This window comes from Oncorhynchus mykiss, chromosome 12 (assembly GCF_013265735.2).
Source record: "Oncorhynchus mykiss isolate Arlee chromosome 12, USDA_OmykA_1.1, whole genome shotgun sequence".
Taxonomy (NCBI): domain Eukaryota; kingdom Metazoa; phylum Chordata; class Actinopteri; order Salmoniformes; family Salmonidae; genus Oncorhynchus; species Oncorhynchus mykiss.
In genome coordinates, this window is record NC_048576.1 from 13,727,878 (window position 1) to 13,744,900 (window position 17,023).

General features: G+C 41.1%; 1 protein-coding gene across 1 annotated transcript in view; it reads left to right on the forward strand.

Moving 5' to 3' along the window:
- The window catches only part of LOC110537002 (ADP-ribosylation factor-like protein 15), a 65,771-nt gene extending 60,604 nt beyond the window's left edge, over nt 1–5,167 (forward strand). Inside the window, exon 5 of the mRNA XM_021622697.2 lies at nt 3,864–5,167. Coding sequence (XP_021478372.1) covers nt 3,864–4,016 — 153 coding nt within the window. The 3' untranslated portion in view covers nt 4,017–5,167. The remainder of the gene's footprint in view (nt 1–3,863) is intronic.
- Nucleotides 5,168–17,023: the final 11,856 nt, after the last annotated feature.

Here is a 17,023-nt window from a genome sequence, read left to right on the forward strand (position 1 = left end):
TTAGCCTTGAGGTAATTGAGACATGGATTGTGTGTGTGTGTGTGTGTGCGCGCCATTGAGGGTGAATGGTCAAGACAATATAATTAAGGGGGGTAGTAAAAACAGTTCCAACCAATGTAGGTGTTCCTGTATGTTTGGTATTTGTGTAAAATGTAATCAAGGTTTGAAATGTTTGTTTTAGTGAAATATTATATCTGTTTAGGCATCTTGCGGTCAATTTGTAGTTTACAAATTGTTTGTAATTATGTTCCGGACCCCTGACCATCCAAAATGTTTTGCCAACGGCTAAATCTAGTTGATGATCCCTGATCTAACCTCTCCTTCTAAATCTAGTTGATGATCCCTGATCTAACCTCTCCTTCTAAATCTAGTTGATGATCCCTGATCTAACCTCTCCTTCTAAATCTAGTTGATGATCCCTGATCTAACCTCTCCTTCTAAATCTAGTTGATGGTCCCTGATCTAACCTCTCCTTCTAAATCTAGTTGATGATCCCTGATCTAACCTCTCCTTCTAAATCTAGTTGATGATCCCTGATCTAACCTCTCCTTCTAAATCTAGTTGATGATCCCTGATCTAACCTCTCCTTCTAAATCTAGTTGATGGTCCCTGATCTAACCTCTCCTTCTAAATCTAGTTGATGATCCCTGATCTAACCTCTCCTTCTAAATCTAGTTGATGATCCCTGATCTAACCTCTCCTTCTAAATCTAGTTGATGATCCCTGATCTAACCTCTCCTTCTAAATCTAGTTGATGATCCCTGATCTAACCTCTCCTTCTAAATCTAGTTGATGATCCCTGATCTAACCTCTCCTTCTAAATCTAGTTGATGATCCCTGATCTAACCTCTCCTTCTAAATCTAGTTGATGATCCCTGATCTAACCTCTCCTTCTAAATCTAGTTGATGGTCCCTGATCTAACATCTCCTTCTAAATCTAGTTGATGGTCCCTGATCTAACCTCTCCTTCTAAATCTAGTTGATGATCCCTGATCTAACCTCTCCTTCTAAATCTAGTTGATGATCCCTGATCTAACCTCTCCTTCTAAATCTAGTTGATGATCCCTGATCTAACCTCTCCTTCTAAATCTAGTTGATGATCCCTGATCTAACCTCTCCTTCTAAATCTAGTTGATGGTCCCTGATCTAACCTCTCCTTCTAAATCTAGTTGATGGTCCCTGATCTAACCTCTCCTTCTAAATCTAGTTGATGGTCCCTGATCTAACCTCTCCTTCTAAATCTAGTTGATGGTCCCTGATCTAACCTCTCCTTCTAAATCTAGTTGATGATCCCTGATCTAACCTCTCCTTCTAAATCTAGTTGATGATCCCTGATCTAACCTCTCCTTCTAAATCTAGTTGATGATCCCTGATCTAACCTCTCTCAATCTCTCCTACTTCATAGACTTGGTGCTTTCTCTTTATGTTGAATTAATCATCATTCTTCCCCGTTACACACACACACACACACACACACACACACACACACACACACACACAAATAATAACAATAGACAAACGCTGCAGCACCTTCCAAGCCTGTTCCTGCTCTCTTTCTCTCTCTCTCTCTTCTTTCCTTCTTTCTTTCTCTTTCTCTCTCTCCCTCTCTTTTGGAGGAGGGAGGATTGTGTAAGCGAGCGATGAAGTCCCAGACAGGGAAATCTTAATCAGCATTCTTGGCATGCTATGGGAGCTTTGGCTCAAAGGATGTTTTGTTTCATTATTTATTTATTCTCCTTTCTGCTCTGAAACAAAAGGACAAGAGCAGCAGAGGTTTTTGCAGCCTGTTAGTGCAGTTTCTAATCTCTCCTGTTCCTGTTGGTTTGGCCATCAGTACGGTATGGTGTCCTATGGTATCTTCTGTATTCTCTGAATGGGTTTGAACATGATCTCTCCCCCTTCCTCAGTTGTCCCCACTTACTGACACTGACAGATACACACAGCCAAACTTTAAACACAGATGGACAGAATCTGTTGGAAAAGTTCACTTTTAAGTCTCTGTTTACTCAAATTGTTTAGTTTTGATTTATTTGACCTCTTTTCCTATTCTTCAAGTGATGGGTCATGTTCATTATGGCACACCATAGCAAAAGATTTAGCAATGGAAAATGACAACTAGCATTTCATAACTCTTTTGACTCAGTCTGAGCATTTTCTTCCGTTTCATGCCTACTTAACCCTGCTATAGTATCCATAATCCCAACCAGTAGTATTCTGAATGTGAAAAATGACTCCTCTGTGTACTGACCTGACTCTTGGGGGCTTTGCCAGGTATTTATTCTCTGTGTACTGACCTGACTCTCGGGGGCTTTGCCAGGTATTTATTCTCTGTGTACTGACCTGACTCTCGGGGGCTTTGCCAGGTATTTATTCTCTGTGTACTGACCTGACTCTTGGGGGCTTTGCCAGGTATTTATTCTCTGTGTACTGACCTGACTCTTGGGGGCTTTGCCAGGTATTTATTCTCTGTGTACTGACCTGACTCTCGGGGGCTTTGCCAGGTATTTATTCTCTGTGTACTGACCTGACTCTCAGGGGCTTTGCCAGGTATTTATTCTTGGCCTCTGTGGTGTCAAATGCTAAGGCTCTCCGGACACCGCTCTGCTCTCTCAGATCATTATGACCGAGAGAGGGCAACAATATTCTGTCACCACGCTGTCTGATGGCCAGGAGACCGGCATGGCCTTACATCACCCTGGAGGTAAACCTTCAATGAGACTGTCTGATGGTCTATAGACCAGCATGGCCTTACATCACCCTGGAGGTAAACCTTCAATGAGACTGTCTGATGGTCTATAGATCAGCATGGCCTTACATCACCCTGGAGGTAAACCTTCAATGAGACTGTCTGATGTCTTACAGACCCCTTATGGCCATAGAAATATAATCACTAGAACAGAAAAGCACAGAAAATAACCTATTTCCATGGTTATGGCCTGGCTGGCCATGCCTCATCCCCCCCAGTAGTAAACCACCCCAAAGACGGACCGTTATGGCTTTAGGTCTACCAGCCCATATATGAGTGGTCCTATGTGGCTCCCATATATCACTGGACTGGTTTCAGGCATCCCCCTACGAAGTAGTAAAACGTGACCATCACCTATCAATCCGTGTCAGTATTGGCAGAACTGAGAGATTCTGGCAGTGTTTTTGTCTTTTTCAGATTTTTGACATAGCTGGACACTGTGCTTGTTTTCAGAAGTGTGTACTGTGTGCTTAAGCTCAACTGGGAGTTGAAATCACGAGGGTAATCTTTCTCCCATTTGATTCAGAATTGATTGCAATATTTTGGACTTGTTATTGTTTTGTTTTCCTGCAGACTTCCAACATGGGACCTGCATAGTTCTTAAGACAATCTTTGTACTGTGGTCTAGTTTGTGGTCTCCACTTGGCTCTTGGTATATGTAATGCAAGCATTGGCAGATATTGGTGTAATTACAGAGGAATGAACAGTATTTAGACAAAAACAGTTACGGTATACTATGCTGTACACCCAAACATCAAGAACAAAATCACAAATGAGTTAACATTACACTTATTTACTCACTGTGACATAATGGCACCGAAGGAGATGGCTGCCGTTGTACGATCCGGTAACCAATTGTGCTATTGTGTATGTTTTTTTGCGCACACACACTTACCCACACAATGCATGAGAAAAATTGTCCACTGCTCTCTACCTTTGCAACACTGAGTCTGACAGCTTAGCATGTGGTCCTTCTTGTAAGTAAGCATTTCCCTGTAAGGTCTACCTACACCTGTTGTATTCGGTGCATATGACAAATAAAATTAGATTTGATTTATGTTTTCAATAAGTGTCCAATCCTCTGAGCTCTCTCTGTTTCTCTCTCTTTCTCTGTTAGATAAAGAAGTATTTTGAGCTGGAGCCTCTAGCCCGAGGGAAGAGCTGGATTCTAGAAGGCAGCTCAGTGGACAACATGGATGCCGTGAAACAGAGCTTCACTCAGCTCATTGAGCTGCTGGAGGACAAGGACCAAGACACAGGCAGGATATGAGCTGGGACCTAAACTATTGGGAACTACAAATCCCACAGGACCTGCTGAGCCACAAGAACTACAAACCACACAGGTCCCACAGGACCTGCTGAGCCACAGGGAACTACAAATCCCACTTGGGTCGACAGTTAGACCCCACAGGAGCCACATCCGAGCTACAAAGCCCATGGGAGGGCATACCACACAGGCAGTCCATACCACACAGGCAGTCCATACCACACAGGCAGTCCATACCACGCAGGCAGTCCATACCACACAGGCAGTCCATACCACACAGGCAGGCCATACCACACAGGCAGGCCATACCACACAGGAAGGCCATACCACACAGGCAGGCCATACCACACAGGCAGGCCATACCACACAGGCAGGCCATACCACACAGGCAGGCCATACCACACAGGCAGGCCATACCACACAGGCAGTCCATACCACACAGGCAGTCCATACCACACAGGCAGGCCATACCACACAGGCAGGCCATACCACACAGGCAGGCCATACCACACAGGCAGTCCATACCACACAGGCAGTCCATACCACACAGGCAGGCCATACCACACAGGCAGGCCATACCACAATGGAGCAACCTGATCACAGAGGAACCATTCCCCTCCGCAGAGAATCTATGGGCCACCAGGGTTGTAATGGTTAGAGGAGTAAAACACTACCAGCTCTCAAACTGTAGAGACCTGGTGGACTGACTCCCTGAAAAGTAGTGCTGAGTGATTAACTGAAATGTCGGTTTATTTTTGTTTTTTTAAATAACGAATCGGTCAACGTCAGTTCAATTATTTGAATACCTTTTACTTCGTTTTTTTTTCTGTGCGCTCAACGTGCCATTTCTCTAGAGAGATTTCTCTCTGGGGTAGGTTGTTCAACTCATCATACAGTAGTTACGTACAGAAAACGTGTTAATTAATACAATGACCAGAATCCATTGTGCTGCCTGTTCTCATTGGTTCTTGCTGGACAAGCCTGTGGGCGGAGATGAGATGATGACTTGGTATAAAATAATAAGTCACCAAATATATATTGTTTTATACAAATACATTTAAACTCAGTTTTTCACAATTCCTGACATTTAATCCTAGTAAAAATTCCCTGTCTTAGGTCAGTTAGGATCACCACTTTATTTTAAGAAGGTGAAATGTCAGAATAATAGGAGAGAATGATTTATTTCAGCTTTTATTTCGTTCATCACATTGGGTCAGAAGTTTACATACATACACTCAATTAGTATTTGGTACCATTGCCTATAGATTGTTTAACTTGGGTCAAATGTTTCAGGTAGCCTTCCACAAGCTTCCCACAATAAGTTGGGTGAATTTTGGCCCATTCCTCCTGACAGAGCTGGTTTGTAGGCCTCCTTGCTCGCACACGCTTTTTCAGTTCTGCCCACAAATTTTCTATAGGATTGAGGTCAGGGCTTTGTGATGGCCACTCCAATACCTTGACTTTGTTGTCCTTAAGCCATTTTGCCACACATTTGGAAGTATGCTTGGGGTCATTGTCCATTTGGAAGACCCATTTGCGACCAAGCTTTAACTTCCTGACTGATGTCTTGAGATGTTGCTTCAATATATCCACATAATTTTCCCTCCTTCATGATGCTATCTATTTTGTGAAGTGCACCAGACCCTCCTGCAGCAAAGCACCCCCACAACATGATGCTTCCACCCCCGTGCTTCACAGTTGGGATGGTGTTCTTCGGCTTGCAAGACTCCCCCTTTTTTCTCCAAAAATAACGATGGTCATTATGGCCAAACAGTTCTATTTTTGTTTCATCAGACCAGAGGACATTTCTCCAAAAAGCACGATCTTTGTCCTCATGTGCAGTTGCAAACTGTAATCTGGCTTTTTTTATGGCTGTTTTGGAGCAGTGGCTTCTTCCTTGCTGAGCGGCCTTTCAGGTTATGTCAATATAGGACTCGTTTTACTGTGGATATAGATACTTTGTACCCGTTTCCTCCAGCATCTTCACAAGGTCCTTTGCTGTTGTTCTGGGATTGATTTGCACTTTTTGCACCAAAGTACGTTAATCTCTAGGAGACAGAACGCGTCTCCTTCCTGAGTGGTATGACGGCTGCGTGGTCCCATGGAGTTTATACTTGCGTACTATTATTTAAAGAGATTAACTTGGTACCTTCAGGGGTTTGGAAATTGCTCCCAAGGATGAACCAGACTTGTGGAGGTCTACAATTTTCTTTCTGAGGTCTTGAATGATTTCTTTTGATTTTCCCATGATGTCAAGCAAAGGGGCACTGAGTTTGAAAGTAGGCTTTGAAATACATCCACAGGTACACCTCCAATTGACTCAAATGTTGTCAATTAGCCTATCAGAAGCTTCTAAAGCCATGACATCCTTTTCTGGAATTTTCCAAGCTGTTTAATGGCACAGTCAACTCAGTGTATGTAAACTTCTGACCCACTGGAATTGTGATACAGTGAATTATAAGTGAAATAATTTGTCTGTAAACAATTGTTGGAAGAATTACTTGTGTCATGCACAAAGTAGATGTCCTAACCGACTTGCCAAAACTATAGTTTGTTAACAAGACATTTGTGGAGTGGTTGAAAAATGAGTTTTAATGACTCCAACCTCAGTGTATGTAAACTTACAACTTCAACTATATATATATATATATATATATATATATATATATAAGTAATGTGAATGAAGGATGGAGTGTAGAGCATCTACAGATGGACGCCAGGTAGTGTTACATGGTTTATTAATAAGTAATGGGCAGTCACTACCATCATTGGGGTTTTAATAATTACATAATATATATATATACACAACCAAAATATAAAACTAGAACCATAACTGTAATGGCAGTCACTACCATCAATTGATTAATTCTGTGTTGTTACAGCCTTGAACACACAATATTTTTTTATAAATTGTTTTTTTTTTTAAATTAAACTGAAATTGAAGACCGTGATTAGTTTTTTTTTTAAACGAACCGAAACTGAACAGACCTCAAAAGGCACTAATCTCTCAGCACTACTGAAAAGGCACTCATCATGTTGGAAATGTAATGCCTTGCCTTCACTCAAAAGAAATATCTGTATTTAAGACATACAGAACATCAGTTTGCCACTAATGCTTTATTATCAATCTCATGATTCACTTGTGATTGTTCTTGTCCTTTTGATGACTGATAGTTGTACATTGCTACTAGACTGTATGTAGTTTAGAATAACTGGAATATGTATTGCGTCATGCTCAATGGTTTAGTCCTACAACACTTACTTGTCTGTGACAAATGTTTTGACTTCAAGGCCTTGAGATGTGTTTTAAAGCCAAACCTTTAAAAGTGTCTTCACAAACATCTTAAACCAAGTTGCAGTATTTTTTTGAAATATATTTTTTTGCTTAGCTCCACACCATTGATTCACAGGTGGACTCTCTCAATACACAGTAAGAAGAGATAGAGACTAAATGTTAATAGTTGAATTGAAAGCTTTCTCTCACTGTTGATTCACTTAAATGCATATTGTGGAGAATAAACTTTAGATGTTAATTGAGTATTTTAGTAATTTGATAGTATTACCTTTTTACTGGGGCCAAAACTCCTGTCCCTCTGTGTGTAAGAAACAGTATAGTGTGAAATTGAATGCAGTTTGCACGATACTGAAGTCAATGAAGTCTGTCTGGAGGATTTACAAATGATAGTACAAGGCCTTCACAGTGGACTGTGTGTAAAGTATGTGTCTGTTTCATGTACAGTGATGACGTGTTTCTTTTTTAATGTTGTTATTGTCACCTTTGAATGTAAGAACACACACACTCACACAGGTCAAAGGTTACAGGTTGGTTATACAGACTCGCTACTCAGAGAGATGATAGAAACATGTCAAAGCTGTTCATGTACATTTCTTTGCTTCTTACCAATGTAACTTTTATTGGCTGCATCTACTGGTGGGGAATGAGTTCAGTTGTCAGTCAGAACACCTCGTGTTGTCTAGAAGTGCCTCAAAATGCTGTCAATCATTATTATTATTAGCAGTGTTGTCAATCATCTGTGACTGTTGTCCCCTTCTGATGACATTAAGTAATTTCTTACACCCCCTAAGGGTTAAACTTACCCTTTGGGGTGCCCCACCTAGTTGTCGTGGTTACCAGACTGTCCATGTGGCCACAGGTATATCTCAAGAGTTTTCTGAGCTCTAGATCTTTAGGATATCTTGGATACGTTTAGTCTTTTTAGAGAGAAGTATACCAATACCTGAACATATTGTTGTATTTATATTAATGTATCTACCACATTTGTGTGTGTGTGTGTGTATATATATATATATATATATATATATATATATATATATATATATATCTCCTGATAGCCAAACTCTTCAAGCTGCCTTTTTTTTCTAATTCATTTATACCTATCAAGATCAATTTGTACATTTGTTACAGATGGTCTTGTTATAATCTGGAAGGGCAGGAACGTGTCTGTGTTTATACTGGAAGAAGAAATCGACATTTAGCAGTTTGCTTTAGTGGCTTCGAGTCTATTCTGAAGTTCTACTGTGTATCTACATAATTTATGCATAATTCCACTTGGCAACATGGACAATAAAGGCTAAATAAGGACATGGGTGTTCACTCCATCAATTCTTTCATTGTGTCAGGTTGCTAGGATACCTTAAATGACCTCAAGTATCAAGAAACAGAACCATATAAAGAGATATGACCCTGTCAAGAATGATCCAATGCCTTGACAGTATTTCAGACCTTCTTTTGAATTACATACTGGCTACCATTTCCCACATAAAAAAACTAAAGATCTTAAGAAAGATCTTCAAGTTGACTAGTATACTTTTTGTGAATTATACTAAACAGAAATATAAAAGCAACATGCAACAATTTCCACTAGTTTACTGAGTTACACTTCATATAAGGAAATCAGTAAATTAAAATAATTAGGCCCTAATCTATGAATTTGATATGAATGGGTAAGGACACAGCCATGGGTAGCCACCCACTGTGGAACCAGACCCAGCCAATCAGAATGTGTTTTCCCCCACAAAATGGCTTTATTACAGACAGAAATACTCCTCAGTTTCATTAGCTGTCCATGTGGCTGGTCTCAGACGATCTCCCAGGTGAAGAAGCCGGATGTGGAGGTCCTGGGCGTGGATACACATGGTCTGTGGTTGTGAGGCCTGTTTGACGTACTGCCATATTGTCTAAAACAATGTTGGAGGAGGCTTATGGTAGAGAAATTAACATTAAATTATCTGCCAACAGCTCTGGTGGACATTCCTGCAGTCGGCATGCCAATTGCATGCTCCTTCAAAACTTGAGACATCTGTGGCATTGTGTTGTGTGAAAAAACGGCACAGTTTAGAGTGGCCTTTTTAGTGTCCCCAGCACAAGTTGCACCTGTGTAATGATCATGCTATTTATTCAGCTTCTTTATATGCCACACCTGTCAGGTGGATGGATTATCTTGGCAAAGGAGAAATGCTCACTAACAGGGATGTAAACAAATTTGTGTACAACATTTTAGAGAAATAAGCTTTTTGTGCAACTTTAGCGTTAGTCATCTTCAGAATCCTCAGGAGTTATTAATGGGATGTTTTACATATTATTTACTTGATGAGGTTAAGTTTGACATTATAAAAAAAAAATGGTTTCATTATTCTCTTGTTTGTTTCCCTGGACAAGTCAATCCTCTTGTGATTGGGACAGAGGAAACCCTCTCCCTGCAGCCTGCTACTGTGTGTGTGTGTTTCAAGTACAGTGATGAGTCATACAGGGCTTTACCTCAAACAAACATCTCTTAATTGTCTTGGCATTTAGACCAGAGAGCATAGAAACAGAGATTTCAACGACATATTCTAACAGGGGCTTCCTGACTGAAAACAAACCCTTGTGACATCCTGTCTGGCACATACAGAGCCTACTAAATGCAATATTCAATTCTATGGTCTGGCATGTCTAAAAGGTGACACACATGTAGGAGTTCACACCCATTGATTGGCCACCATTAGATGGAGATCTATATGATATGTGCGTCAGACCAAGTACATTGATCATGGTCGAAATGGCACATGGCCTTAATGTTGCATGGATTTAATCAATACTTATATACAATATATATGATATAGTACTGAATAGGATTGAAATGTGCCCAAGATATGCTGTCTGGAGCCACACTGAAGAACATGGAACCTTTCCTGTTTGCACTAAAAGTCTGTCTTTTTGCTTTCGCTTAAGAGGGCTTGAAAACTTTTCTCTCACCGCTGAGAAATGCTAATTAACTTCAAATGAAACAATGGTACTTGTTTAAACATTCTTATAGTTATTGCAGTTGTGTGCGTCTGGGAAGAGAAAAATTATATTTAAAAAGAAGTTAAGTCCATTTCCAATTGCTCTGACTATCTCTGTCCCAGACAAACATTAGTATGCAGACAGACTTGGGATTAATCTGAAAATGTAGACCATGTCTGAACAACTCCACAAAGCCGTCTGCAAGACAGAAACTTTAAATCTGTTCTCGCTTTTATCCAGCGCAGTTCTGGCTAGACAGCATTACGCTAATCTTCTTTAAGAAGTCTCCTCTTGCCATTTCCATTTCACCTGGACATTAGCACACTGTTTCCCGGGAAGTTTCTAGAAAGAAATATGGAATGATGTTACAGTAAGCTGGGAGTCTTGTTCATAACTTCATGACATTTGAGTTCCGTATTCAACATCACTTACTTTTCATATCCTTTCATTCACAAAGTGCCTCAGAGTATAGGATCAGTGCTGATCTCGGATCAGTTTTTATGGCATTTTTTATCATAGTTATATGGACACGGGGGACCTGATTGCCTGATCCTAAATCACCATTCGCACTCTGAGGCGCTTCGTGAATATGGGCCATTGTGTGCATTTTGGCCAGACAGACCGTTTCCCATTAGGCTATTATATCTGACAGGGACTGAGAGAGGAGTCCTCCGGAAATGTGAAAAGGAGATTAAAATGAGCTGAAAATGCATACCCGTCTCTGACTTCCCTATGATTACGTTTCAGACTTCTGCCGAGGACTACCGCTAGTTCGCCGACCGTAGTTTTCTTCCTAATTGATGAATGCTATATTGTAGCATGTCGATATTTGGTTTCAAAGTTCATAGTGGAATGCCTAGTGGAATACTGGAGAATGCTGGAGAATGCCTAGTGGAATGCTGGAGAATGCCTAGTGGAATGCTGGAGAATGCCTAGTGGAATGCCTAGTGGAATGCCTAGTGGAATTCTGGAGAATGCCTAGTGGAATGCTGGAGAATGCCTAGTGGAATGCTGGAGAATGCCTAGTGGAATGCCTAGTGGAATGCCTAGTGGAATTCTGGAGAATGCCTAGTGGAATGCCTAGTGGAATGCTGGAGAATGCCTAGTGGAATGCTGGAGAATGCCTAGTGGAATGCTGGAGAATGCCTAGTGGAATGCCTAGTGGAATGCCTAGTGGAATTCTGGAGAATGCCTAGTGGAATGCTGGAGAATGCCTAGTGGAATGCCTAGTGGAATGCCTAGTGGAATTCTGGAGAATGCCTAGTGGAATGGTGGAATGCTGGAGAATGCCTAGTGGAATGCTGGAGAATGCCTAGTGGAATGCTGGAGAATGCCTAGTGGAATGCTGGAGAATGCCTAGTGGAATGGTGGAATGCTGGAGAATGCCTAGTAGAATGCCTAGTGGAATGCTGGAGAATGCTTAATGGTGGAATGCTGGAGAATGCCTAGTGGAATGCTGGAGAATGCCTAGTGGAATGCTAGAGAATGCCTAGTGGAATGCCTAGTGGAATGCCTAGTGGAATGCCTAGTGGAATGCTGGAGAATGCCTAGTGGAATGCTGGAGAATGCCTAGTGGAATCCCTAGAAGTCTATTGGCATTTCAAATGTTCCGTGCACCCATTATAAGGCACCCATTCAGAAATATTTTATAACCAAATACAAAGACTTGATGTAGAAAGGATGCCTCATACTTACGGTAACAATAATGAACGTTTCATTTCCAGTCTAATACAGTGCCTTCAAAAAGTGTTCACACCCTTCATTTTCCACATTCTGTTGTGTTACAGGCTGAATTTAAAATGGATTACATTTAGATTTTGTGTCACTTATCTACACACAATACCCCATTTGGAATTTTGTTTGTAGAACATTTTAAAAAATTACAAATAAATTAAAAGCTGTCTTGAATCAATAAGTATTCAACGCCTTTGTTATGGCAAGCCTAAAGTTCAAGAGTAAAACAAATGTGCTTAACAAATCATGGATTCTTGCTGTGTTCAATAACAGTGGTTAACACTATATTTGAATGACTACCCCGTCATTGTAACCTATACATACAATTATATGTAAGGTCTGTCAATAGAGAAGTGAATTTCAAGCACAGATTCAACAACAACGACCAGGGAGGTTTTTCAATGGCTCGCAAAGAAGGACCCCAATTGGTAGATGTGTTTAAAAAAAATCCCTTTGAGCATGGTGAAGTTATGAATTAGGCTTTGGAGGGTATGTCAATACACTCAGTCACTACTAAGAGATAGGCGTCCTTCCTAACCCAGTTGCCGGAGAGGAAGGAAACTGCTCAGCGATTTCACCATGAGGCCAATGGTGATTTTAAAACAGAGTTGAATGGTTGTGATATGAGAAAACTGAGGATGGAACAACAACATTTTAGTTACTCCACAATACTAACCTAAATGATAGAGTGAAAAGAAGGAAACCTGCACAGAATAAAACATTTTCCTAAACATGCATCCTGTTTGCAACAAGGCACTTAAGTAATACTGCAGAAAATGAGGCAAAGATATTAACTTTTTTCCTGAATACAAGTGTTATGTTTGGGGCAAATCCAACACAGCCCATCACTGAGTACCACTACATATGTTCAAGCATGGTGGTGGCTGCATCATGTTATGAGTATGCTTGTCAAAGGCAAGGAATGGGCAGTTTTTTAGGATCAAAAGTAACAAAATATGGCTAAGCACAGGCAAAATCTTACACGAAAACCTGGTTCAGTCTTCTTTCCAACAGACACTGGGAGACAAATTCACCTTTCAGCAGGACAATAACCTAAAACACAAGGCCAAATCTACACTGGAGTTACCAAGACAACATTAAATATTCCTGAGTGGCCTAGTTATAGTTTTGACTTAAATTAGTTTGAAAATCTATGGCAAGACATGAAATGGCTTTCTAGCAATGATCATCAACCAACCTAACAGAGCTTGAATAATTTTTCAAAGAATAATGAGCTAAATGTGGGAAAAAGTCAAGGGGTGTGAATACATTCTGAAAGCACTCACACGGGACTATATTCACTCTAGACTTCTACAAGTTCAAGACATAATTTGGTCTCTACACTGAACAAAAATAAAAACAAAGACAATGTGGTACAACACATAGCCTGATCTATGCATCTGGTCAGGGCCAGATAGCTACAGTACTCCATGAACTGTTATGAGATATGAACAGTTATGAGATATAGAATAGAGGACACACTGCGTTCCTCTGTGACTACATCCTAATCTGTAAACAACCCAAATCGATGTCTCGGATCTACTCGTTCAGAGAGGTGGCTGCTTCAATGATCTGATGACAGACTCCTATCTGGATCGGAACAACAAAACATTTCAATAGATCCCCCAACCCGAGTCTGTTCTTTTTTTCAGAGTGAGTGGTACTGTACTGTTTCAATAGATCCCCAATGTTAGTTCATTCTATTTTCAGAGTGAATGAGTGGTACGAACACCCTGTGATGTGCTCCCAGCTACCAGACAGCCCCCTGCCCTGCAGGGAGTGGGGACCTACTGTGACAGACTAGTCCCGTTCCACAGACATCGACTCATTCTCATACGTTTCTATTGAACTCCTAAGAGGAACCCAGCAGGGGTCCATTGCGTGTCCGGTCTGGTCTGTCTGTCAGGGCTCCAGGGGTCAGGCTGTCTGTCTGGGCTACAGGGGTCTGTCTGTCTGTCAGGGCTCCATAGGTCTGTCTGTCAGGGCTCCATAGGTCTGTCTGTCAGGGGTACAGGGGTCTGTCTGTCTGGGCTGCAGGGGTCTGTGCCTATCAGGGCTACAGGGGTCTTTCTGTCTGCCTGTCTGTCTGTCTGTCTGTCTGTCTGTCTGTCTGTCTGTCTGTCTGTCTGTCTGTCTGTCTGTCTGTCTGTCTGTCTGTGCTACAGGGTTTTGAAGGTCTGTCTTCTGTATGTCTGTCTGTCTGTCTGTCTGTCTGTCTGTCTGTCTGTGCTACAGGGTTTTGAAGGTCTGTCTTCTGTATGTCTGTCTGTCTGTCTGTCTGTCTGTCTGTCTGTCTGTCTGTCTGTCTGTCTGTCTGTCTGTCTGTCTGTCAGGGCTACAGGGTTCTGAAGGTCTGTCTGTCTGTCTGTCTGTCTGTCTGTCTGTCTGTCTGTCTGTCAGGGCTACAGGGTTCTGAAGGTCTGTCTTCTGTCTGTCTGTCTGTCTGTCTGTCTGTCTGTCTGTCTGTCTGTCTGTCTGTCTGTGCTACAGGGTTCTGAAGGTCTGTCTTCTGTATGTCTGTCTATGAACAGGAAGAAGGAAAGGGTTCATGTACTGTATGTAACACACTGTGAAGTAACCGTGTCATCCGGTCCATCTAACTAGACTCTAGTCCAAAAAGGACTTCACTTTCTGGGCGATGGTATTGTGTGTTGGCAGAGCTTTGAGCACCCTGTCAAGCACTGTCTAACACCTTTCATATCAAGTTATGTGGTCAGCAACACATAATTTTTGTGAGTAATTGGTTCTCTCCTCTCTCTCTTTCTCTCTCGCAATGTCCCTTTCAATGTCCCATTTTCCTATTGAAAACAGGAATGACATTTAGTCCATTATTCAAGATTAATTGTATATACAATCAAAACAGAAGTTCTTATTTAAAATATGTTTATGATCATTTCTATGACTTCATAATCTATGACCGTAACTTTAGTAATGAGTCACTTGTTCTCAGTGAAACCTTCCAGGTTTTGCCTTTCATGCTATGCCAAGGTCAGGAGAGTAGAGAGAGAGAGAGGGAGAGAGAGAGTATACCCCACGTCTGATGCCACCATGGGAAATTCTCTCACTCAGCTCAGCCTCGGCTCAGACTGTCACATCAGCATTTCTGTAATGTTGTTATATTAGCAGTGTGTACTTCCAGTCCCAGTCAGAATTTTCCAAAACAGACGGACAAGGACCAGTCACGGCACACACAGTACGATTAGGATCTTCTTTACTACTGCTGAAATGTAATTACATGAGATAGTCTCAGGTTCTGATCTGAGGCAGAGAGAGAGACGGAAAGGAGAGAGAGCTGCTGGGCTGGTTCCTGTCTGCTGGACCCTGATGCCACTAGTACCCTCAATCACACACACAGAGCTCAGCAGACAGCCCAAACACAACTAGCACAGAAACTGAGTCAGCTTTTCTCACGTCTGGGGAAACGATGCCAAACAGGCCAAGCTGAGGTTCTGTCGATCAGCCACACGTTTTATCTTCTGTGGCCGAGCTGGGCTCTACCGGTCTAAATGTCTGTGATTGAGTGACACATTTCTGTCCTGCACATAAAGATAAATAAATAAATACACCATATATATGGTCCTGCAGCACAAAGTGAAACAATCACAGCCAGACAGTCAGTCAGTCCGTCAGTCATTTTCTACACTTGGTGGAGGAGGATGGCTGAGGAGCAGTACTGAGAGAAATGGCTGACTGTCTGTCTGTGATTGTATCACTTTAATTGGAGCATATTGTAAATGTGATGATGATGTAAAATACTGGACTGGATTCGGTACACAGGAGAGGGAAAGTAGGCTATGGTATATATAGGTTTATCCAGGACATTTGTTGAGTGTCTCGTGTGTAGAAATGATAGACAGAAGACACACACATTTGAGGAAAAAAAGCATATTTTTATTATTTACTCTCCTGCCCTGTATAAATATCATCATAATATCATAGCTATTATGTACATTTAACATTCACATAAAAAATACAAAACTATATATTTATGACTGAATCTCTATTCAACATAACAAAATAGACCAGATCGAAATGTATCACAGCTGTAAATGCAACAGCTGTTGACTTTTAACACATTTCTGTTTAGGACAAAACAGCAAATATATTCACATCAGCTGTTGACTTCTTTGAATATTCCTCGACAGTGAGGAAAAACAACATGCTTAAGTGTGATATATTGTATGTAATGAACATTATGTGGTACACTGCATTTACATTTACAGAGGGAGTGATATCAATTACGTGATTGACCGCACTGGAATACATTGGCACATAAAAGTCTACAATTGGCACATTATGAAATATGAAAAACAACATTGTCAAGGTAAAACATGAAAAACCTAATTATTCCTACTTAGACATTGTATAAAACGACATACAGTTGAAGTCAGAAGTTTACATACACCTTAGCCAAGTACATTTAATCTCAGTTTTTCACAATTCCTGACATTTAATCCTAGTAAAAATTCCCTGTCTTAAGTCAGTTAGGATCACCACTTTTTTTAAGAATGTGAAATGTCAGAATAACAGTAGAGAGAATGATTTATTTAAGCTTTTATTTCTTTCATCACATTCCCAGTGGGTCAGAAATGTACATACACTCAATTAGTATTTGGTGGTATTGCCTTTAAATTGTTTAACTTGGGTCAAACGTTTCAGGTAGCCTTCCACAAGCCTCCCACAATAAGTTGGGTGAATTTTGGCCCATTCCTCCTGACAGAGCTGGTGTAACTGATTCAGGTTTGTAGGCCTCCTTGCTCGCACACGCTTTTTCAGTTCTGCCCACAAATTTTCTATAGAATTGAGGTCAGGGCTTTGTGAAATCCACTCCAATACCTTGACTTTGTTGTCCTTAAGGCATTTTGCCACAACTTTAGAAGTATGCTTGGGGTCATTGTCCATTTGGAAGACCCAATTGCAACCAAGCATTAACTTCCTGACTGATGTCTTGAGATGTTGCTTCAATATATACACATCATTTTCCCTCCTT